This window comes from Macrosteles quadrilineatus, unplaced genomic scaffold (assembly GCF_028750875.1).
Source record: "Macrosteles quadrilineatus isolate MER2022 unplaced genomic scaffold, UCM_ALF_1.0 Scaffold_13__1_contigs__length_4303367, whole genome shotgun sequence".
NCBI classification, from domain to species: domain Eukaryota; kingdom Metazoa; phylum Arthropoda; class Insecta; order Hemiptera; family Cicadellidae; genus Macrosteles; species Macrosteles quadrilineatus.
Genome location: NW_026542606.1, coordinates 1,404,245 through 1,430,922, shown reverse-complemented (window position 1 = coordinate 1,430,922; position 26,678 = coordinate 1,404,245). Strand labels below are relative to the sequence as shown.

Below are 26,678 nucleotides of genomic sequence, written 5' to 3'. Positions count from 1 at the left end.
GGTCGTATGCACACGAAATACGTTGGCAGCGCTGGCTGTAAATCAGCTGGTCAGCTGTTGTACTGTTGTACAACAATTGGGGATCGTACGCTATGGTTGTATGCTTATAGTTTAATGCTAAATTGTACAGTTTTAATTTTGTAATTTAAATGGTTTTTTCAAGTTTTTAAAGTGAAAGTTGCACGTCAAACACAACTGGAAACGAGTAAATATTAATAATTAATAGACTTTAAAATATCTCAATTAGTTAACTTGTCATTAGTAAAATAAAAAAAACTTACTTTTTGCCGAAAGTCACATGTTTCTCAAGCTTTCAAAATAACCTCTTCAGTAAATCACTAATCATTAATATAACTTTTCTCTGGTTGGATATTTCAAATTGAACACCACAGTGTATGTTTTCACTATTCTGACAATTAAATTTGTAAACGTTCAAACATGGATAGGCTAAATAATTAAAACAGGAAGAAAGGTTGTACACTTGGTCAGAACAGAACCATTTCCTGTTTGGAAACAGGAATCAGGCTGCCTCTCCACCTGAAGCTAGCCAACTTGGACCCTGAGCTTCTTATCACTGACCTGTCAACTATCTCTCTCTGTCCAGCCTTCCACCACAATGGTTTGTTTACATGCAGGATATCAACTTTACTGATCAATACCTAATTTTAAATAAGGGCCATTCCATGTCAAGTCATCTAGGGGTTGTCACCCACTAATCACAGATTTTCATGAAAATTTGTACACATAATTAAGGCATTTAGATAGGATAAAATCCAAAATTTCAGTTCATTGTGTCAAACGGTTTCAGAGATGGGTATTTGAAGTTTTGAGCGAATTTAGTTTCCAAGGTCCATTTTGTCGCTAAGGGAGCGTGCATGTATTCTCGTCTTTCTATGTGGAATGGACAATTTTTAAGCTAGAGTTTTCAAATTTTACTGATATATCCAAAATTTAATGCAGAATCATATAATACAATTGAAATGATAACTAGTACCTACTATCACCCCAAAAAAAATCCTAAATGAAAAAAAAAAATATTTCCCTGAAATCGGAACATTCAGTTACAAAAGGTTTCATAACAAAAATCTCGCTCCAGATAAACCTATGAAACTATATATCACTGGAAAGAGGATAAAATTATCTTTCAAATGGTATAAAAATAAGAGTGGGGTTTAGAGTATTAACATTTTTATTACACATCAAAGTCAAAATAAAACTACTTGATTTAAACGTAAAACAAAACAAAATACCTTCTATTTTTTAGTACATTTTTTCTAAATTTTTACTACAAAGAGGAGTAAATTTTTATCACTGGAAAGAGAATAAAATTATCTTTCAAATGTTATAAAAATAAGAGTGGGGTTTAGATTATCATTTTTTACACGTCAAAGTCAAAAGAAAACAACTTGATAGAAATATAAAACAAAACCAAATACATTTTATTTTTGTGGTAAATTTTGTAATTATTTTTGTAAGCTCTATGTCAATATATTCATCATTATAATGAAATGCAGAATTTTCTTCATTTTTTGAACCTGTCTTTACCACATTCAATAACTTTCTACAACAAGCAACAATTGCTGCACAAAGCTTTCCTAGCAATAAAGTTATGTCTTTAAGTTCTTTTGCCTTCTTTAAAAAAATCTATACAGGGTGTTTTTTTTAAGTGTGCCACCATTGGGATCTCAGTAACTAATGATTTTACAGCAAACTTACATGGGGAACATTCTCCGTTTTAAAGAGGTTCAAAAATAATAAGATACAATTTTTGTAAATGGCCGCCATTTTCCAATATGGCGGTCAACTTTGAAATTTCTTATGGAACACCCTATATTTTATCATGTTTTCGGATAGAACATGCAATTTAAAAACTTTTTTATTCCAGACATTTTTTCGATAAGAAATTTCAAAGTTGACCGCCATATTGGAAAATGGCGGCCATTTACAAAGATTTCATTTAATTATTTTTAAACCTCATTAAAAACAAGGGAATGTTCCCCATTTAAAGTTTGCTGTAAAATCATTAGTTACTGAGATCCTGTTGAATATTGCAACCCAACACATCTAGTCTGGATTAGTGATGGACCATCATATGTTTTTACATTGTACATATGAAGTTGTTTACTAAATATAATTCAGTGTAGTGTAGTGTTGTGTTTGTAAGACAATAAAAGAGTTTACAACAATTTATTCTTTCATTAACTTTAATTTCACCATAAAAAAGGTTATGGGCCATTTGGAATAATAAAATAATCATTTTACAGTAGGCCTATTCTGTGCTTAAAAATAAGTAAAATGAGTTTTGGCTATATAATTGAACCTTTGAAACAAAATAGTTATGACACTTGGAAAATTCAAGCTGAAGCTATATTAATCCAACAAAACCTAATGGATTATGTATCTGGGGAGAACAAATGTCCTGAGGATGAAGTTGGTAAGAATGCCTGGATAGTTAAAGATCTTAAAGCAAAATCAGAACTAATATTGATAATTTCACCTAGTGAATTGAAATTAGTAAAAAACTGCAAAACTTCCAAAGAAGTATGGGATTGCCTGCAGAACAATTACCAAAGTTCTGGTCCTGCAAGGAAAGCCACATTATTAAAGCAGTTAATAGTTCATAAAATGAAAGATGGAGAAAATGCTAGGAATCATGTCAACAAATTTATGGAGATTGTTGACAAACTTCAAGAAATGGACATCATTATCAGTTCAGACTTACTTAGCATTATGCTACTTTACAGCTTATCATCATCATTTGAAAATTTCCGTGTAGCAATTGAGTTTAGAGACACTTTACCTTCTCCTAATGATTTAAAAATAAAAGTAATTGAGGAGAGTGAAGCTAAGTCAAAAGATACGAATAATGAAGATACATTGTATTGCAAAACAAAGCAGTTCAACTCCAAGAAAGGTATTCACAACACTTATAGTCATGAGAAACAAGATGAGAACAACACTACAAAAGTAGGTTTCAAAGTTAAATGTTTTAGATGTGGAAAAATAGGACACAAAGCCAACAACTGTAGATCCAAACAAATGGGAAATAGTCTTAAAGCAGAGGCTGAATGTTTCTCTTCAAATTTGAACATTTTAGGTTCTAATTCATCTGATTGGTGTATTGATAGTGGATGTACATCACACATGTGTGGAGAGAAATCACAGTTCAGAGATATCAAAAATTCAAACGGAATTTTGAAACTTGCTTCTAAAGGAAAGACATCTGACGTTTCTGGAACAGGAACGGTTTCGCTGGAATTAAAAAATTCTGAAATCATACATTTGAATAACACTCTGTTTGTACCAGACTTGGCAACAAATCTAATGAGTGTCAGTAAAATAACAGATAAAGGATTTAAAGTGATTTTTGAAAAAGAGAAAGCTGTGGTCCAAAACCAAAGAGGAAATGCAATTGTGGCAGCAGAACGTCAGGGTGGTCTTTATTATGTCAAAAGTACAAAATCTATAATGGTAAATGAAAAATCAAACTATACAAAAGAACCTGAGATCATAGATTGGCATAAAAAGTTAGGTCATCTAAACGAGGTTGACTTAAAAATAGCTTTAAAAAATGAATTTTTGAATGGATTAACTTTCAACATGAAAGACAAAATTGGAGAATGTGAAACATGTATTAAAGGAAAATTGACACAACACCATTTCAATCAAGAAAGATTGCAAATAATGTAAGCTTGTTAGAAGTCATACATTCTGACATTGTTGGTCCTATGAAAGTAACTACACCTGGAGGAAATAAGTATTTTGGAACATTCATTGATGAACATTCAAGATACTGCTATGTATATTTTTTGAAAAGTAAAGACAAAATTTTTGGACGTTTCAAAGAATATAAATATGAGGTGGAAAATCAAACAGGAAATAAAATCAAGTTTCTGCAAACCGATAACGGCAAAGAATATTGTAATGGTGAATTTGACAAGTTCTTGAAAGAAAGTGGTATAAGGCGAAGACTAACAGTTCCACACACGCCGCAACAAAATAGTCATAGTCATAGTCATAGTCAAGAATCTTTATTCATAGTATACATAGTTGTACATGAATAGTGTCAAATAAGTTAAAACTAATGCTTAAAACTATGATATCGCCATTTTCAATTCGTCTAAAGAGTACAAGGACAGGTCCATTAAATATTCCTTGAGACGTTTTTTAAAAATGTTGGGTTTTTGTTCTGTTTTAATTTTCAAAGGAATAAATTTTAAAAATTCATGTCCTGCATTGACAGTCTTTTTTTTGAAGAGCTCTAATTTGTGTTTTCTAATTACAAAATTATTTTTGTTACGTGTATTGTAGTTATGATTATTTTCTTTAATTGGTGGAATAAAATTTTTGTTTTTGACAAACATAATACATTCAAGAACATACAAACCATAAACAGTGAGGATCCTTAAACTTTTAAAGTGTTCTTTTGCAGAATCATCTTTGTTCATTTTTAACATAGCTCTGATTGATTGCTTCTGTATTGTCAAAATTTGGTCTAGATTTGAATTTGAGGTGGCTCCATATACACATATGCCATAAGATATATGGGATTGAATATGGGAAAAATAGATCATTTTTAAAACATCAACACTGCATAGTTTTGACATTTTTCTAATCGCACAAAGACCAGAATTTATTTTATTGATAACAAGTTTACAATGTTTGTCCCAAGACAAGTTGCTGTCCAATGTCAGGACAAGGAACCTTACGGCTTCTGTTATTTCAATTGGTTGGTTATTTACTTCAATATTAGGATTGGAATTGTTTTTGTTTTGTTTTGTTTTGAATGTGACACATTTGGTTTTACTTTAATTTAATTTTAAATTGTGATTATCAAAAAAATCCTCAATACAAGCTATTTCTATTGTGGATAGGAAACTCAACATCTTCTGCAGTTTTCCCAGATACTTTAAGATTAGAGTCATCTGCATAAAGATACAAACCTGTACATGGGGCAAAATTTAGACACTTTTTAAAATTTGTTAAGTAACAAATGAAAAGTAAAGGTCCCAGGACCGATCCTTGAGGTACACCAGATCTTATTGTGCCCATATTTGAACTGTATTTTGATTTATAATTGTCCACAATTTTGTCTAACAGAATTATATATAAGGATTTAACACATCTTTATGTAACTTGGTGTTATATTCGTGTAACCTGAATTTGGTTTATGTACCACTAGTGGACATGTTTCATACAAACATGAATACATAGTAAAACCACTCACAAAGACTCCGAAATGCCATTTTGTTGCGTACAATCACCATAGTAACGGTGTCCACCAGTGGCGCACATCAGAGTTGCTGAGTGTACCACCGGTAGTACACGCCAAAGTTTTCAAAAACTTCCAAATTTATTTCTTAAAAAAAATCCTGGAACTGACTGGATTTTATTTTCATGGCTTGCTGGACATTGTGTCATTCAAGATTAATCAGTGTGGCAGATTGCGTGTAATAAATATAAAGGTTACTTACAGTCTTCGCAATCCTGTTAGTTGAGCACTACGGCCGTTTCGGAGATAACTCCATCGTCGGGTGCGTAGTCATTATACACTAATCTGAGCTATTTACATATTTACATTTCTTACGTGGTTTCTTCATTTTCATTGCGTCAAAGTTAAATAAATAGTACATACAACACAAAACACGGACACGACACGAAAACATTAAGGCACGTGCACGGCTAAAAACTGACGAAAAACTGAGTCGGTCGTCAGTTTTTAGCCGTGCACGTGCCTTAATGTTTTCGTGTCGTGTCCGTGTTTTGTGTTGTATGTACTATTTATTTAACTTTGACGCAATGAAAATGAAGAAACCACTTAAGAAATGTAAATATGTAAATAGCTCAGATTAGTGTATAATGACTACGCACCCGACGATGGAGTTATCTCCGAAACGGCCGTAGTGCTCAACTAACAGGATTGCGAAGACTGTAAGTAACCTTTATATTGTGTCATTCGTACTTTGCTTTTAAGCTGCTATTAATTTATTAGTTTGTTTTCAAGTGTTATTTTGTTCCAGGACCCACTTCTAGTCGATTTTAAAAGACTGCTTGCAAATCTTGGACTGAACTTCAAATACATTCGTTCGCCCAAAAAAGGCAATTCCTGGTTGTACATAACTTTTTACAACCAAGCTCATCAAGAAAGAGCTTTGAAACTGTTAAGAAATTATAAATGGAAAGGTCGAACACTAATTTGTACCGTAAGTGGAGATATTACAATGACTAAAAGTCTTTATATAATCATGATAAAATGTAGTAGCCTATATTATGTCTTAGGAGATATCTCATAATCGATAATTTAATGATAACTTAATGATTTCAAAAGCAATGGATAGGCATTGCTGCATTCATGTAGGCTATGTTTTATAGGCCCTGGGCGTTGTTTCCATTTTCTCCTCTTAATAAAACTTAACTTTAAGCTTGTTTGGTCCTAAAACAACCTGAGATTTATGTTGATATTACAACCTTATATTCAATGTGTTATGTTCAATGCAGTTATTCCATTAAAAAAGAACAATAGGTTTATCTTGAACAGTTTTTATTTTGAAAATAGTTTTAACTTCTCGGTTAACCCTAGCAGTGGCCAATGTTAGAAGTGTGGAATGGCCAACTTATTTTGGCAATTTTGCAGACCTTTTTTGAAAATTCGTAAAAAATTCAACCGTTGAGGTAAACTTAGCCAACCTCATATTCATTTTGTTTAGAAAGAACAGGAGAATCTAGAAATAGTAATATAATAATGATAAAGAAAGTGTTTTTTCTTCGATAAAGTGAAAAAAATAAAAAAGATTTGAATTTATTTTTTTAAATTTCAAAAGCAGCTTGGGTAAAACTTTTTTTACAGATTTTTTATGGGAAATTCATTATATAGCTGATTTTTTAGACAATCTAATTCCCTACATAGAAATGTATAACACGTTGGGTAGCAATTTTTATTTTACGTGTTAGGGGCATAATAATATAATAAACGGAAAAACGCACAATACAACCGCAAGAAAAGTACAACCTTTTATAAACACAATTTCACATATTCAGTAAATATTCATGCATAGTAAAATGCATGAAGATTACTGTTATATACACACACATTTCTCTAACAATATGAAATAATAACAAATTTAGTAATAAATAGGCCGCCAACCTCTTTAAAAAAAAAAAAAATAAATAAATAAAAAAAATAAATAAATAAAAATAGTGGATAACACGAGAACGAAAACTCGCTGGCAACAACACCCAATGGCGAATACAAGGCACTTTGTGTATGAGACCTTGACAGTAGTGACGCACTTTCGTCGTCTTCCTGAGAGGAAATGGAAATAACCCTGAGCGTAGGGCTGCCACTATCACAAGCTACATTTCTTCCTTTTCAAAATGACATATTATATGACTAGCAATAATAACTTACACAGTATATAATTTGTATTTTCCGTACTAGCGTATTACCAGGGTGTCTAGTAGTCGGGAAAATCGGGAAAGTCGGGAATTAGTATTGAATTTCAAAATGGTCTTGAAAAGTCGGGATTTAGTCTTAAATTTGATTTCAAAGTCGGGAATTTTCATGATTTTGCCGCGATCGTCGTCTTGCGTTTACGTAACCGCAAAAGCCAATGATGATGTCTACACGGCCTCGGGAAATGTTCACGATTTTTCCGCGATAGTGGACGACGACGATGACGTTTTCCGAAACCACGAGAGACGACGATGACGTTTCTGTGACAGCGGGAGACGACGATGACGTTTCTGTGATAGCGGGAGACGACGATGACGTTTCTGTGACAGCGGGAGACTACGATGACGTTTCTGTGACAGCGGGAGACTACGATGACGTTTCCGTGACCGCGGGAGACGACGATGACGTTTCCGTGCCCGCGAGAGACGACAATGATGCCTACACGGCCGCGGGAAAGGTTCATGATTTTGCCGTGATCGCGGACGACGACGATAACGTTTCCGTGACCGTGGGAGATGACGGTGATGTCCAAACAGCCGCGGGAAATGTTCATGATTTTGCCGCGATCGCGGACGACGACGATGGCGTTTCCGTGACTGCGGGAGACGACGATGACGTTTCCGTGACCGCGGGAGACGACGATGATATCTGCTCGGCCGTGGGAAATGTTCATGATTTTGTCACGATCGCGGACGACGACGATGACATTCCGTGACCGCGGGAGATGACGATGACGTTTCCGTTACCGCGGGAGACGACGATGATGTCTACACGGCCGCCGGAAATGTTCATGATTTTGCCGTGATCGCGGACGATTACGATAACGTTTCCGCGACCGCGGGAGATGACGGTGATGTCTAAACAGCCGCGGGAAATGTTCATGATTTTGCCGCGATCGCGGACGACGACGATGACGTTTCCGTGACCGCAGGAGACGACGATGATATCTGCTTTGGCCACGGGAAATGTTTATGATTTTGTCACGATCGCGGACGACGACGATGACGTTTCCGTGACCGTGGGAGATGACGATGACGTTTCTGTGACCGCGGGAGATGACGATGATGTCTACACGGCCGCGGGAAATGTCCATGATTTTGCCGTGATCGCGGACGATGACGATAACATTTCCGTGACCGCGGGAGATGACGGTGATGTCTGAACAGCCGCGGGAAATGTTCATGCTTTTGCCGCGATCGCGGACGACGACGATGACGTTTCCGTGACCGCGGGAGACGACGATGACGTTTCCGTGACCGCGGGAGACGACGATGACGTTTCCGTGACCGCGGGAGACGACGATGATATCTGTTCGGCCGCGGGAAATGTTATTGATTTTGCCGCGATCGAGGGAGATGACGATGACGTTTCCGTGACCGCGGGAGACGACGATGACATTTCCGTGACCGCGTGAGACGACGATGATATCTGCTCGGCCGCGGGAAATGTTCATGATTTTGTTGCGATCGCGGACGACGACGATGACGTTTCCGTGACCGCGGGAGATGACGATGACGTTTCCGTAACCGCGTGAGATGACGATGACGTTTCCGTGACCGCGGGAGACGACGATGATGTCTACACGACCGTGGGAAAGGTTTACGATTTTTCCGCGATCGCGGACGATGACGATGACGTTTCTGAGATCTCGGGAGACGACGATGATGTCATTGATGTCTACAAGGCCGCGGGAAATGTTTATGATTTTGCCGTGATCGCGGACGACGTCGATCACGTTTCTGTAACCGCTGCAGTCAATGATGATGTCTCAACGTACAGTACGTGGAAGATTTCATGATAAAAAAAACCAAATTTGCTAGTTAGAACTTTTGATTGCTGCATTATTTCTTTACTTGAAAACACCACATTGTCATAATACTACTTTATGACAAAGACAGGGGTTGGTGTAGTATTATTCAGAAAATTTTGTTAAGCTTTAAAAATTGGTATCGGTATCAAGAATCGAGAATCGATACATTTCAGTATCAACACCCACTAATTGTTGAAAAAACTAGTCTTGAATAATCTGGAATTAGTCTTGAAAAGTCTGGAATTAGTCTTGAATTTTAGAATGGAAATAAACTAGACACCCTGGTATTACGCTGGTTAGCCAGTTGTTATAAATTTCAAAAACAGCTGTTTTCATCAAATCGTACCTGTTGTGCAATCAATATATCGTTCTAAATATCAATACCACAATGAAGATAAAATCAATGGCTATCCAGTGGTACCACCCGCAACATTTCAAACGAAAATTACCCGAGCAGGGTAATGCCAAACAAGTTGTGTTTTGACAGTTCCCAAGTGTCAGCTGCAAAAGTCGTGCCACGCCAAAAATTCATTTGATTTCTAATCGTCGTGACATTGTTATATACCTGCTACAGGGTTTGCTTATATAATAAAACGAAAGTTCAGGATGTGATCTTTCGAATTGTATATATATTGTTCACATCAGAGCTAATTATAAGCGGTTTTCTCATCATAAAAAAAAAATTTGATTTGGCCCATACTCTAGCCTATTACGCTGGTGGCCATTCTAGGCGTCACGGCGAACGAGCATATTACGCTCGTTGGCCACTGCTAGGGTTAAAGGTGTACTCCACCCATAATAAAAAAACAATTTTATTTATGTATGAAACATTTTATTTTTTACACATTAGTTTTGAGCTATGAAAATAAGGAAATCTTAATCCACTAGTTATTATAGTAAACATTTTGTCACACAATTTTTAAAAAATCTTTTTTTTTCAAAGATATTGTTTTATAATTAAGTTTAAAACATTTAAAAACTGAATTTGTCTAAATCCTTGCTACAGTTGGTTGAATACATCATAACCTTAAAAAAAAGAAAAAAAAATATTTTTAGATTATCTCACATAGAATGATAGAACCTGAGTTCCATACGTTCCCATATTTTAAAATATGTGAAAATCAAAACTTTTGGTAATCGCCCCGGAAACAAAAGGAAACACTATTCCGTTGGGAAGAACGCCGCAAAAATAAAAAAAAATCCTATTACATATATAACATTTGTTATTATTTAAAAGTACACAAAAAAAAACTTTAAAAACAAAAGTTTGCCAATTTGGCCAAAACAAGGGTAGGGAGGGGGGTTGGCAAACGAGGCCAGTGTAGCACTTACTTATTTTGTAAAATAACACCGCATAAAAAAATATTTTTATCATGTGTCATACATCAAAATGTTCGGGAAGAACTGTAGAACACTTTTTGGTAAATAACCAAAATTTGGTACATTTTTTAAAATTCCTAGTTTTTTTTTGGGCTGGAGTGCCTCCTTAACATAAGATCTTTTAATATAAAAAAAAGTTATGTAACAAAGTAAATTTAAAAGAATAAATTATCAATCTATCAACTATTTACCGACTTAAGCTGAACAAACAGTTGAAATAACAATAATTAGGCTACATACTTGTTTTCCTCACAGTTGGTCGTCGCAGATGTGCTCAAGCGCAAACAGGAGGACAGCGGACAAGAGGCTTCCAAGAAACCAAGACTTGACATTCCCATAGAGGAGCAGATGTTGATGTCTACCATCCCTTACCACTCTATCTCTTACGAGGAACAGGTTGGATTCAAATATTTAAATTCAAAATAGGGTTAGTTAGCTAGGTACTTCACGGCTTGAAGTGAACAAAAAGAAAAGAATAGGATAGCTTGTGTCCTAAATGTACCAGTAATAAAAAAAGGTTAAAGTCTCCACATCAATGATGTAATATTTTTGTATTAATTTTTTAACAAATTGTCAGAATATGTTATTATTTCTGTCCAGAGTTCAATGCTTGCGGATCTGTTATGACTGTTATCAGTATCCTCAGTTTTATAGTCCCCCACAATCATGGAAACTGATGTTGTTTTCTGCAATCGCGGTAAACTCTTGAATAGGCCCATCTCCTGCAGTAAAGGAAACGCCCCAATTCTATTTTACCACAAAAATAATAGTTTTATGATGACTGTTAAATGTTATCTCTAACTCAGTCAGTATTTTCATGAATATTCAATTTGCCGCTGGCCATTGCCTATTGCCATAAAACTGTTTATGGCTACATAATAATAATAATAATAATAATAATCTTTATTGTCATTCAGCAACATAAAATTACAATAGACAACGTCAGAAGTCAGGACACAAATGTGACATCATGCTTAAATCTATACATCATCCTATGAAACATTGAACATTTTGTTGCATAAACTGTACATACAGGCCTAAATATTTAAATTTAAAATTCTAAGATTGAATGCTTTACACAAATTTATACAAAACTTAAGTATTAATAAACACATATTAAACTTGTAACTAATGTACAATCTTATTTTATAAGTTAAAATATTTGTTAGGCTATAGATATTTTATCTTTCTATTAACAAAACCACAAGCATAGTTGTTTTTTTGCATATTTTTTTTTTTTCGTTATTCAAGTCTACTTGGTCTCAAATTATGTCATTGCATGTTCTGTATCTTGTCTTATATTGTTAGATGTGACTGTTTAAGGCTTACATGTATTTTTTATCGTGTTGAAGGTACTTTATGCAATCTAAATCTTATGAACTAGATAGTGATTTTGCTACCCTCGTTGTAACCTAATCAATTTATATATAGGCCCTCCTAAATAATTAGGTCTAGGCCTGGGTCTTTTGATTATTTGGAAGAGCTTTAAAATATACTAAGAAAATTGGATTGAGCCTGAGATAAACTAATGATTGATATTGTGGATGTTAACTTTGTAAATGAAAAAGACAATAATTTGTATCCATCTTATAACTAGTTTTGAAGCTGATAAAAAAGATGCTCTTTGCCATTACTTCATCATAACCTTCAGTTTTTCATTGTCGTCTGCTGTGAACAGCTGGCAACTACACTGTCATCGTACTGAATGCTTTTATATGTTTTAAAAAATTTTAAAAACAACTAGACATTGTGTTGGTTGGAAATAATTTACCAGTTGTGTGAAATTATCTTGTCAATAAATGTTTCAAACATGTTTATTCCTAAAAACTCTTATCCTATTTTTAAAACCATTTTTATCATGGCTATTCAAAGTATCTCAGAGTAAAATAGGTAAAGCCTTTATCTTAACTGTGATTTTTCTTGACACAATCCTCGTAGTAGTAAAAGGTTTTGTTTGAATAATGTGTGGTACAGTAATTGTTGTTAGAAAACCATGAATGCAGGATACTATCCATTTTCATAGTACTGTAATGTCAATGTTAAAGTTTAAAATAATGGTTTAGATATAGTTCTGAGCAGTAAACCGCAAAAATACAAGAGCCACGTACCGTACCGATTTTGTACCGAGAACCGAGGTACAAAATATTGTACCGTACCGACCTTAAATTTACTGTACCGCAGACCCCTAATAGAAATTAATTAATATCACACGAGTAGTTCTTATGGAATAGTTATCAAATATTTTCACAGTGTGTTTTTAAATTCCAGCTGAGTAAAAAGAATGAAGAAGCCCAATGTTTGTTCAAATGGCTGTCAGTTTGTATGGAGAAGAAAACCCCAGAGTTGATCGGGTATATTGATAAGCAGATTGCCAAGTTTAGGAAGACCCAACTGCCTTTCAAATTGGACATGGTCAGAGCTTCGCCAGTCATTGATGGTTACCGCAACAAATATGAATTTAGAATTGGTGAGTAGAAATCATTCAAATGGCAACTAGTTCAATTTTTCCACCCTAATTGTTCACAAAGTTTTTCTGAGAAATCCTATTTATTTACATAATAAGTTGTTTGTGTAAGTATTGTTATAAATTACTTCAAATCCATCTTTGTTACCCTAGTCAGCTATTTGATAATTACTACGCATGTTACCCTACTAATGCATGTCGCTACGCATGCATTAACCCTCCGAGTGTTAAGTGTCGGAGCGTGTTGAGCGCTTTTGCGACTCACAAACATAATTTACGGCGAAGGTTCTGGGACTGACTGAATCTGATTCTACTAGATCGAGATTGGTATCGTTGTTTTCGGCAGATTCTAAGCTTTCTCCTTATGTCTGTATCTAGATGATTTTCATTTTCGTACCGATCATGTTGTAGCAGACAGATGACGTTCGTATTGTAAACAACTTGTAAACTCGTAAACTCACATCAGCAACTTATGTTATTTGTTTCATTTATCGTTGTTAGTTGTTATTAATGATAAAAATAAACAGTACTAGAGTTACACGTGGTGCATTTAAGGTGATTTAAGTGATGTTAAAGGGCTATTTGACGATCCTAGATAAGTAGGTTTTATCCTTTAGATTCCTAGCTATGTGTTTTTAGCTATCGCTAAATATGCAAAATCTGTTCTTCACCCATAACTTACTTATTTGCAAATTTACCTCCTTATCTTACTAATATTATAAATGTGAAAGTTTGTGTGTTTGTTTGTTTGAAGTTCAATCACGCAATAATTACTGGATGGATTGGGCTCAAATTTGGCATGATGATAGCTCACATTCCCGATTAACATATAGGCATATTTTTATCTCAAAAATCCTTTCGGGCTCCGCCCCAGTGGCTCTAGAGTTTCTCATGTTAACCTTATGAGTACTCATATTTAAATTTAATTAAAGAATTTAGTCAGCTGTTTCTATTATGGCAAGGTTGGTTCTATGATATGCAAAGGCATTAAAAGTTATAAGATTTACCAACAGGATGCAGCACTATTATTTTTTTTTTTTCATTTATGAAAACAGCTAATTTGAACTAAGCAGCAACAAAAATCTGTGATACACAATAGTCCAGTCAATGAAGGGATTGTGGAGGACATGGAGAGGGGGAATTTTTTTTCTGCGGGAATGTGTTCGGGGTAGTTAGAAGATAAAAATACCAAAAGTCCTCTTCCCTGGCCCTGCTGCTTCAACGGGGGGAGGGGGGGAAAGACCCCAATTTTTAGATTTTACTTCTACACTGAAAACCGTGCATCGTACGGAAAAAATGTAAATTATAAAAAGAAAGATGATGAAATTCTCTACAAGAATGGTCATATTCATTTCTTCCGTATATGCATTGGTTTAAAAGATATTCTCAAAATAATATAAAAATTCTTAAATAAATTGATTTTTCACGCGTTTTTTGTCAAATAAGTTTATATAATCCATTAGCCTGTTGTTGTTTCACATTAATTAGGATAGAAAACAGGGTTTTGAACACTAACCTATATAATATAATATATCAATCGTATATATTGTGTTAAAAATAGTTTATACTAGCTGTAACCTGCGGGCTTTGCCCCGTTTAACTTCTTAATTTTCAAGATTATCTCGTTCCCATGGCTCAATCACGTCCTGGTTGAAGTTTGTTTGCTACGCTCACTCACCTTTAGGTTGGAGTAATAAAACTAGTGTACCTGTTGCTCGAATTCGAGCAATTGCGAAGCATTACAGGCGTTATTTTAAAACGAATAACGGTCATAATTTCCAATGACTTTATAAAAGTCGACTCAAAGATTATGAATACTCACAATGTACACAACAGTTAGATATAATCAAAATTGTTTGTAAATATCTTATCTTTTTTCTAGGGATGGTCAAGTCTCGAAATTTCGGGAAATTTTCGGGAAATTTTAAATCTCGTTACACGAGACGAGATTTCTTTTTGGCCGAGATTTTTATCGAGACAAGAATAAAAAAAAAAAAAAAATTAAAAACGCCAGCATAAAGTCAATGCAATACCCGCAATACAAATGAATGAACAGAGACACCATACCAGGAACAGTTAATCCCTTAACCAAGTTTTTTGCAAATGTGCTCAAGATTATAACAGTGCCAGATGTGCAATTTGTGCATGCAAGAAAATGTCCAATAAGAGCTCTCCGTTATGCCAGAACTGCTAAGGGATCTTTTTACATGAAATGTCCATTCTGATGAATGAGGAAGATGAAGAATATACAGGCCTACACCGAATTCTCACTTTATTGAGTCTAATCAACAAGAATTGAATGATGGAGATGTCCTAGATGGTGGTTTTCAGTTCCAGATAGCACCAGTTTTTGGGACAGAAGTCGGACCCTCTCGTCCCAAGTGAGCCAGACCATGAACAATAATATTAAGTCTTGTTTTCGGTAATTGTTATAAATAAACCTGGACAAATATAGCTACAAACATAATCTTTTTAATTTTTAATGTAATAATTATGCCAAAATTACTTGTTTCCATGACAAATATATATAATCTATTTAAATTTATATAAACTATTTTTAACACAATATATACGATTGATATATTATATTATATAGGTTAGTGTTCAAAAACCTGTTTTCTATCCTGATTGATGTGAAACAACAACAGGCTAATGGATTATATAAACTTATTTGACAAAAAACGTGTGAAAAATCAATTTATTTAAGAATTTTTATATTATTTTGAGAATATCTTTTAAACTAATGCATATACGGAAGAAATGAATATGACCATTCTTTTAGAGAATTTCATCATCTTTATTTTTATAATTTACATTTCTTCCGTACGATGCACGGTTTTCAGTGTAGAAGTAAAAAACTAAAAAATGGGGTTTCCCCCCCCTCCCCCCGTTGAAGCAGCAGGGCCAGGGGCGGGGACTTTTGGTATTTTTATCTTCTTACTACCCCGAACACATTCCCGCAGAAAAAAAATTTCCCCCTCTCCATGTCCTCTACACCCCCGTTTTGAGCATTCATTGACTGGACTACAATGAGAACTGTCCGTTTACAGTTATGTTTATGTTTTTAATTTCACGAATAATTTGTGATATTTTGTGAATCTTTAATAATTTATTTTTTTCTATTGTTCGGGTGAAGTGGTAGAACATTATGGCTATGGTAGATGTGTAATACTATAGTATACCGTAAATTTAAAGAAGCAAATTTTATCATACTTTGTCCTCCCTCATTGCAAACGCTAAGCTTGAGTATAACTGTACTAAGCATTTTATACTTATATGCCACTCCCGTACGAAGGACGGGTACTCTGGTAGTATGATATATTTTTGGAATCCTCATAAAGTTTAGTACAAAGTGGCTATTTAAAAATATTTATAGACCTATAAATTATAAAATTTTATCTAGCCCAAACCTAAAAAACCTTTTCAGTTTTTTTTTATTTGTAAACAATGTCAGTCCCACAAAAATTGTTGACAATAAAAAAAAGTTACCTTTTTGTTTTGTAGTTGCCTTTAGTTCTTGAAGATTTTGTTTCCTAATGCGCATTTCGCCACAGGCTGCGGCATACTTTAACTCAGCTACGTTTTATTGGATACTGAAGTTAATTAATAGTCAAAGATAAAACCCTGTGAATGTGCAATCAATAGGCAAACATTAATACCTTTGCCATAGCCACATGGAGGGTTAAGGAGCTGATTAATAATAGTCTATGAGATCACACAGTCTCTTAAGTACTATCAAACAGACCTAGAGAGAGTGTTAAAGACCTTTATCAGCTCTCCTCGTGCTTTCTTTGATATTTACATTGCACAAATCTGTGATTTAAACTGACTGCCAAATTTTAAGCACAGTAACCTCCATTACCTGGGGTTGTTGGGAGAAGGAAGACCGTGGATAACTGAAGGCCCCAGATAATGCAACATAGTAAGAAGCCATCCATAAACAACAACAGTACATGTAAATCTAAATAGTCATTAATGTCATCAATAGCATTTACTTCATGAAAATGAATTTGTACAAATAGTTAATCAAATTAATTTCTTGTGTTTTGCTGATCAGCAGTTTGTGTGTCATAGGGATGGAACCTACCAGTAAGAAGGTGATTGTTGGTTACCGAGTAGACAACCAGGAAGGGGACAACATTGCTGTGGCAGCTCCAGATGCTATGAGACATCTGCCTAAGGAGATGTTGGAGGTAGTCAAGGTATGGTAATATTTATCATTATCATTTAATGTTGTTAAAATCCAAAACTTTAAAAAATCAGGTTCTTGTTTATGTTTATACAAGAGCTAATTTTGCAGCTTCTGTTAGATTATTTGAAATAAACTAACTAAACTTATTAAGTTAATAATTTAGTTTATACTAGCTGTGTGCCCATTCTACGCACGGGGATCTTATAGTAGTCAGTTGAAACCTTCTTATATTAAGATTAAGAACAGCAGTTAGTTTGCATATTTGTAGATATGCTGGCAAAACTATTATATATAAACCTTCGCAAATACAGTATCTGACAGTTCAAGCCAAAATAAATGCTTCGCAATTAAATGTCACCCGGATCGTTATGGTCCATATGTCCAATGATTAAACTAAAAAATGTTTTATAGATCCATGAAGCGTAGCCCTAAAGTAGGCCTATAATTGAAAGTTACTTTCCACATCGGTTAACTTAAACGTATTTAAAGTACTACCTCAACCTCACCATTTAACACTTTATTCCGGTTGACATTTTCAGTATCAAAGGTGCTCTTGTCCATTCCGTGAAACACTGAGAAATAAGGACATTAATGCGTTACCAACAGACATACACACAACAATCCAAAAAAGGCCACGAACTATTGATACATAAACAATATAAAGGCGTAAACAATTCATGATGGTTTGCCCAACAAATGTTTTACTCAAATAGGTTATCATTTTCTTAGCATACCGGGTAAGCTAAGATTTGGAATCCAGACAGAAAAAGCAAAACTTATACAGAGTTAAGACATCACTTAAATTGAATACGGACGGCTCTAATAAATAAGGTGCAACATCAACGATAACTAATTTGTAAACTACAGTGATGTGTTGGTACCTACGTAAAAATGATTCTAGCAGCTACCAACGGTTCTAAGGAAAAGAACCAGTACCTACGTAAGAACCTACCTAAGAACTATAGTTTTCTTTTTTTTTTTTTTCCTAGGACACTAGGCACGAGCCTGGGATTGTTTTTCACATTACTTCAGGCTAGACCTAGGGGTTGCGGCATTATCACTTAGATAAAATCCATTGGTGATTTGGCGGGGATCGAACCCGGGACCTCACGGACCGAAGTCCCGCGCTCTAGCCACTACACCAGCTCGCTCCCCCACCTAAGAACTATAGTACATCCGACCAATTAAATACATTAATATCTAGTCCCGAGGTTATTGATCTCTTGCTTTTGGATTTTCTCGTAAAAAGTTATAGCGTAATCTTATCGGTGTCAGTTTGAAAAAAAAAAACAACCTTACCCAAACAACTTTTTGTTATTTAATAGATTACGCATTCTCTAAACAATGATTAGTATATCTATTACTATTAGAAGGAAATGTGACGAAAATCACACAATGTTGGGGTTTTGGTCATTTGCAATTATATTTCTTAAGTAGGTAGGCCATGGAAAAGTACCGGTATCAAGGATCGTCGTCAAAAAGGTTGTTATGAATAAATATGTAGGCTTACGTACCCAAGATATGAGCTATGGGCCTATTGGCTGTATGGTCCAGCGATTGCATCACACGGTGAGTAGAAACTAGGGATGGACGGGTCAGGCTATTTGATTTCGGGTCGGGTCGGGTCGGGTATTTTTTTTTACCCTCGGGTCGAGTCGGGTCGGGTCGGGCCGCGGGCTCTGCTCAATATTCGAACCTTACTAGCCGTTTCCAATAGCCTTTTTTACAAAAATGATATTGCACATGTTTTTATTGAATAAAAAAGTACCAATGAAATTGCTGATTGTGTTTTTACATCCCTGAACCTAGCCCCCCAAACCCCCCCCCCCAAAAAAAGTCTTGTAATATGAAAATTGAAAATTCAATTCAATTCAAAACTACTTTATTCATTTCCTGTACATAATACATTGAATACAGTTATACAAAATAGGTTTATGCCTACCATAAACTAAAGAACAGAAATCAAATCGTGTATCTTCTCAGTCTTTGTCAAAGCACACAGATGAGCAATGCTATCTAGCTTGAATAATAGCCTTCTGTACACAAACACAAAAACAAAATAGGCCTAACCTAAACGTCCTAAACAAACATAGGCCTACAAATAAATAATTTGTTATCCGTAACAGTCTTAAATGGAAGGTAACAAAAAATCACTAAACAAGCCAGTAAAATACACCCAACACATAAAAATAGGGGCTTACCAAAAAACCAAATAATTAAAAAGTGAATCATACCTCCCAGTCTAAGAGCCTACATAACAGTTAAGAGTTAAGGTATGTATATGTATGAATATGACGTAAAACACAAAAACATTTGTTAATCACCTAAATTATAAATAGAAAAGAGATCTTTATAGAGTTAAAAACAATCAAACAAAACACAAGTTGAAACTGGTATCATGGAAATGAAATAATAACTTAGCCTAAATAAATTATAAAGCCTACATAACAAATTGAAATTAAAAGCTATATGCTTAACAAAAACATCAAATCAAAACAAACATAAAAAACTAGCTCACTTTTTTATTTTTGGTTAGAAGTATAAGAGTATGACGTAAAACACAAAAACATTTTTTAATCACCTCAATTATAAATACAAAAGAGATCTTTATAGAGTTCAAAACAGGCCTAACCTAAACGTCCTAAACAAACATAGGCCTACAAATAAATAATTTGTTATCCGTAACAGTCTTAAATGGAAGGTAACAAAAAATCACTAAACAAGCCAGTAAAATACACCCAACACATAAAAATAGGGGCTTACCAAAAAACCAAATAATTAAAAAGTGAATCATACCTCCCAGTCTAAGAGCCTACATAACAGTTAAGAGTTAATGTATGTATATGTATGAATATGACGTAAAACACAAAAACATTTTTTAATCACCTCAACTATAAATACAAAAGAGATCTTTATAGAGTTCAAAACAATCAAACAAAACACAAGTTGATACTGGTATCATGGAAATGAAATAATAACTTAGCCTAAATAAATTATAAAGTCTACATAACAAATTGAAATTAAAAGCTATATGCTTAACAAAAACATCAAATCAAAACAAACATAAAAAACTAGCTCACTTTTTTATTTTTGGTTAGAAGTATAAGAGTATGACGTAAAACACAAAAACATTTTTTAATCACCTCAGTTATAAATACAAAAGAGATCTTTATAGAGTTCAAAACAGGCCTAACCTAAACGTCCTAAACAAACATAGGCCTACAAATAAATAATTTGTTATCCGTAACAGTCTTAAATGGCCTAAGGTAACAAAAAATCACTAAACAAGCCAGTAAAATACACCCAACACATAAAAATAGGGGCTTACCAAAAAACCAAATAATTAAAAAGTGAATCATACCTCCCAGTCTAAGAGCATACATAACAGTTAAGAGTTAAGGTATGTATATGTATGAATATGACGTAAAACACAAAAACATTTGTTAATCACCTCAATTATAAATACAAAAGAGATCTTTATAGAGTTAAAAAGAATCAAACAAAACACAAGTTGAAACTGGTATCATGGAAATGAAATAATAACTTAGCCTAAATAAATTATAAAGTCTACATAACAAATTGAAACTAAAAGCTATATGCTTAACAAAAGCATCAAAACAAACATAAAAAACTAGCTCACTTTTTGATTTTTGGTTAGAAGTGAAGTATAAGAGATCTTTGAATTTACATACAACAGCACAGCACTAGAACCTAGAGCTAAGTTTCACAAAAATGTCCTAAACATCCAATTTTTTTAAGTTTTGATGTAAGAATATAAGCCGTTCGGCATTCTCTGGCAGAAGTCTTGTTCTTTTGCTTGTAATTACGTTGCCGGCTGAAGAGAAAACCCTCTCCGATGCTACTTCCGTGGCTGGGATGCCCAAATACCTTCTTACTAAGGGTAGTAGCAGTCCATACTTGAAGCCATTTTCCTGCCACCATTGAAATGGGTCATCGTTTATTTTTATTCGATTTTCCTTCAGATATGCCTCAAGCTGTAGTTCACCTAAAACACCACAAGGCGATGTATGATTTTTATTTACTTATAGGCTTACTTTAAGTTTTATAACCTAATTTCCTTTCAATGACAACTTTCTTTCAAGATATTAAGTAAGTCATTCCTAGTTTGCCCATTGCATTCATTGTACTTTATACTTACTTATGTAGGCCTAGAGAGCTCTTTCCAGTAGCCTAGTTCAAGATATGATTAAGTTAAATTTTGTTCTTGTTATCCTAGGTACATAAAAAAATAAACCTAAAAAATTCAACTAAATGAGGATAGCAATTAGATTTGGTTATTGAAATTCAAGGTATGTAGCTGTAGATAGAAAAGATGTAGGCCTAGGCCTATTGTTATAAAGTAAAATTTAAGTATTTGAAGCATGTAATCGGTGCTCTCTTGTATTGTAACTTGACATTGTCAATTTCCATGTAAATCGTGATCAAAGGCAAATTAAGAATTTTCATTGCTCTTGTAATGTAAATGTGACAAGTTAATATGTATATTATATTATCAAGGCCCTAGGGCATACGCCTTATATAATATAGCCAAATAAAAAAAACCTTTGAAGTAAGACTTAAGTTACATTAATGCACCTACCTTGAAGCTCTAATGTTCTTCTACCGGTTTGGACTGGATTAGATGGTTGAGAAGTCTCAAATATTGAGAACAATTGAGATCTTGAGACTGAACTGCTTGACGATTCTTCAACTGGACCTTGAATCGGAGTCGGAGCAGTTTCATCTTCAGCAATAGCATTAACAATTTCTGACTTCAAATTTTCAAGCACAAGATTTTTCTGATGATCTTTCAGAACGTGAGTTTTGAACCTTGGGTCCAAAACCATACATGTTTGGTCTAAAGTATTGTCCATGTAAACAGGAAATCTACTTCTGAGAGACTTGAGCAAACTTTTAGCTAACATGACTCCTTGTTCTCTGTTGTCTATAATTAGGGATGTGCTGCTTTCTATGCCATACAAAATTGGAATTATCATGCTTCTTGTCGCATTCGTCTCCGATGAAACATGAACTGTAGCATCATAGATGGGTTTTAGAATTTTCGTGTACGAGCTAGCCAAACTCCATTCTGTAGATGTCAGGTTGTCAATATTGCAATTAGGCTGACTAAGCTCTATTACAATGGCATCTTTCAAAGTGCAGAGCCTTTCCATCATTGTATATTCCGAATTCCAACGGGTCTCCACATTTTGTATCAACTCTAGTTCTTTCATTCCAAGCTGTTTAAGCCGAGAATGAAGGTTAGCTTTTGCTGTTGGACTGTGACGAAAATGTCCAACAATGTTCTTGCATTTGTGCAGTAAAGAGTCAAGCCCACTGTGATCTTTTTTGGTATCTTTTACCATTAGGTTTAAAGTATGGGCAAAACATAGCAGCTGAGTGACCTCTTGCATATGGGATACTGCTGTGCGCATATTGGATGCGTTATCTGTCACACAGTATAAAGGGATTGTTGTTAAACCCCATTTGTTCAACAATTTAGCAAGCTCACGACTTATCACTTCACCAGTGTGAGCTTCTTTTACAACTGGACATCCTAAGCAACACGATGTCAGTGATAAACCTTTTGTGACATACTGGGCTGTAACTGCTAGGTATGCCGTTGTGTTCATGGATGTCCACATGTCAGTTGTGATTGACAGTGACTGTAGTGTAGGTTTTTCGCTGTCTAGCTCACATTTAATTTTACTAACTGTCTTTTCAAAAAGTTCAGGAACAAGTGATCTTGAAAAGGTTTTAGCTGAAGGCAAACTAATCTTACTGTCAGCGATTTCTAATACCTTTAAGAAGCCTGGCTCTTCTACCAAGCTAAAAGGATGTAGACTTTCAACCATCCATCTTGTAACAGCATTTTTTACCGCTATTGTTTTAGGGTGGTTTTGACCATACTTCTCTTTTTGAGATACAAATTTATCAATACCGAGTTGGGTGGAACTGCTGCTGGTATCAGTATGGGGCTTAGGCCTAGGTTTGCTAGCCTTTTCCTTCTTAAACTCTTCCTCTTCTTTAAGGAATTTCGTGTAGTGTACATAATGTTTCCTTTCCAAATGCCGTCTTAGGCTAGTTGTATTACCGTATCGGGACTTTAATATTTGCAAACAAAAGTTACACTTACATTCATCTTTTGTCCCTCTCTTGAAATAGCTCCATAAAGGATTGTTTTTAACCGGCAAAGTTCCACCACCACCGCCGCTGGTGCTTGCTCCTTGATCAACATCCATTTATTTCATTTGATAAAAAAAAAAATACGAAGATAATTACTCTTCACTTAAACTAAAAGCCACTGACATCGAAGTTATTATTACAATTAAAATATCATCGAATAAACAAAAACAGTGTATCGGTGTATCACTGTCACTGTCACAACACGCACAGCCAATAGCCAATTTAATCGAAAAATATAAGACATAGCCATAGGCTAGAATGTGAGACAGAGTTACAGAAACAGTTTACAGACCTGTCCGCATAGTGCATAGAGAAAGAAAACCCGCTTTTCAAGCATGGAACATGTCATGGTAAACAATTATTTATCATTTGAAGTAGATATCTTGAGTGATTATTATAAATATTACATGCGATCAAAATTCAGCCGATGACCTTTAAAACGAACTACTCTGATCGTGAATTAACTATTAGCGTGCAAGTCGGAGGAATGGAATATTAGTCTTTCATTTCAATTCCGTAAACATAATTCGCACATTTTTACTAGAAACTTTGATTAGTTTTTATATTTACAGAATATATAGCTCCACTCCAGCGTGTTGATGTTTCAAAGCGGAGTTATGAATCATTAATGAGAACAACAATTTTTTGGTCGCCTGTTGCAATTTCGTGCTATTTGTTTGTGTACGGTAATATGTTTACAATGAAACGAAAAAACTACTGCTAGCGCTCATGGCGGCTCTCGGAACTATTGAACGCTGCCCGTCCACTTTTATATTTATTATTTACAGAATATATAGCTCCACTCCAGCGTGTTTACGTTTCAAAGCGGAGTCATGACCGATTAATGAAAACAACAATTTTTCGGTAGCCTGTTGGAATTTTGGGCTATTTGTGTAATGTGTCTACAATGAAACGAAAAAAAAACTACTGCTAGCGCTCACGGCGGCTCTCGGAACTATTGAACGGTGTCCACCTTCTTTCATTTGTTGGCTCGTAAGATTGGGTTATGTATTCTTTATTCTTTGTATAGTTGTCAATGGTAACCCTGCCGTTATTTTCATCTGTCCAATAATAGGCAACAGCTGTACAACTACACTCAACTCTTGCTTATGAGAGATTCTAATTGTAATTCATTTCTTAAATACGTTTAGGAAGCTCTTAATTTATACGCTGTTTTACAAAGTGCATTTGCTTACGAAACTAGAAATGTATAACGACTTTAAAAATACTGTTTTATTACTATTATGGATGTAGCTCGGATCTAAATTACGCTGCCGATTCAGTATCGTAACTTCGTATTATGAAATAAACATCCCACAGTGCGGGTACTGCGGGACTTCTTTTCCCTCTCTCTAACTCTCAAACAGATGGTTGTACTTTTAATCCAGTTGTTGTTGTTACAGTTAGGCTTATTCTGCCGTCTGCGAATGTTGTCATTTTACTTACCTTGCTTCCTACTTAATAACTAACAAGTGAAATGTTGGTCTAGCCCGAAAGCATGGTTTAATGTGGGGAAGTTGGGTAGGAAATAAATGAAACAGTACATTTCAGGCATAAAATAATGATATATTTCTGAGTTTTCTGACCCGGCCCGATTTTGGCCCGTTATTATTCTTGGTCCGACCCGACCATCGGGCCTTGTTGTTGGCCCGACCTGACCCGAAAATTTCGGGGCCCCGTCGACCCCTAGTAGAAACAGAAAGTGACACATTGGAAAAGCGAGTTTAGCACTTCCTCTGTTAAACCTCTGTTACAATCACCCACTGCAGTTGTGATTTTTTACTTTACACTTTACACAACCGCCATTGAAGCGCCGTCAATGAGTGGAAACCTTTTTTGTAAGCTATTGGCGACGATCATTTCAGTGTCCAGCCCTATACAACAGTGATTCAAGGTCTTCTTTCTGGTTGTCAAAACTCAAGAAACATTTTATACTCAAAGAATTTCTGGTTCCGATTCGGATGATGTCTAGTTATTTAATTTCATTTACGGTTACACTATTAGACTATACTAGTAGTACGCTTATTCTGCTCGTAACAGGATGAGTGAACATGAGCGCAATAATGAAAGAGTCCACCCACACCTAGCACACTTACCGGTGTCACTGGTGTACACAATAATGTTATTTGTATGGGCAAATCAACCCATGAGTCGGGGAAAATAATGGTGAGTCGGTGACTCAAGTCGGTAGCGTCACGCGAACTTCGGGCCCAAGGCAGCGATGTCGTGAGTTCGGATCCTGGTCTCTGCCACTAAATTTTATCAGTACAGTTCACCTTTGTACTGTACCGGCTCACCAATTGCTTTGCTGTAAACGATCCACGCACGGGTGAGGTTAAAAGAGGCTGGACCAACCTCTTAAAAAAACCAAATCTCAGTCAACAACAATCCTAACTTCTCGTCCATTAATTAACCAAAGTCATTGGTAATATACGTAATGTATTTCCTGTTTCCCTCTCTTCTCATAGCATTTTATTATTGTTCACCTTGACTACTTTCTTTACCACTTCCTACGTCGTGGACCTGTTTCTCTCTCTTCTCATAGCATTATATTATTGCAGATACATTAATATAACTGTCACAAAGGGTTCCCACACTCCGGACTCCTCGCCTCGACTACTCCCTTCACCACTTCCTACATCGTGGACCTGTTTCCCTCCCTTCCCATAGCATTTTTAGAATTGCAGATACTGTACATTATTCTAATTATCACAAAGGGTTTCTACACTCCGGAATGCTCGCCTCGACTATTTCCTTCACCACTTCCTACGTCGTAGACCTGTTTCCCTCCCTTCCTATAGAATTTTAGAATTTCAAATAGATTAATTTACTTAATTTACTTACTTTATTTACTTACTTAATTTACTTTCACAAAGGGTTCCCACACTCCGGACTGTTCACCTTGACTACATCCTTCACCACTTCCTACGTCGTGGACCTGTTTCCCTCCCTTCCTAGAGCATTTTAGAATTTCAAATAGATTAATTTTACTTTCACAAAGGGTTCCCATACTCCGGACTGCTCACCTTGACTAAATCCTTCACCGCTTCCTACGTCGTGGACCTGTTTCCTTCCCTTCCCATAGCATTTTAGAATTGCAGTTACATTAATCTAACTATCATAAAGGATTTTTACACTCGCCTCGACTACTTCCATTACCACTTCCTACCTCGTGGACCTGTTTCCCTCCCTT

General features: G+C 35.2%; 1 protein-coding gene across 3 annotated transcripts in view; it reads left to right on the top strand.

Moving 5' to 3' along the window:
- The window catches only part of LOC129004979 (tRNA (uracil-5-)-methyltransferase homolog B-like), a 126,835-nt gene that overhangs the window by 28,187 nt on the left and 71,970 nt on the right, over nt 1-26,678 (top strand). For all 3 annotated transcript variants that reach the window (XM_054433712.1, XM_054433710.1, XM_054433709.1), the window contains 4 exons: nt 6,021-6,203; nt 10,899-11,039; nt 12,912-13,110; nt 17,182-17,309. In XM_054433712.1, coding sequence (XP_054289687.1) covers nt 6,021-6,203; nt 10,899-11,039; nt 12,912-13,110; nt 17,182-17,309 — 651 coding nt within the window. The remainder of the gene's footprint in view (nt 1-6,020; nt 6,204-10,898; nt 11,040-12,911; nt 13,111-17,181; nt 17,310-26,678) is intronic.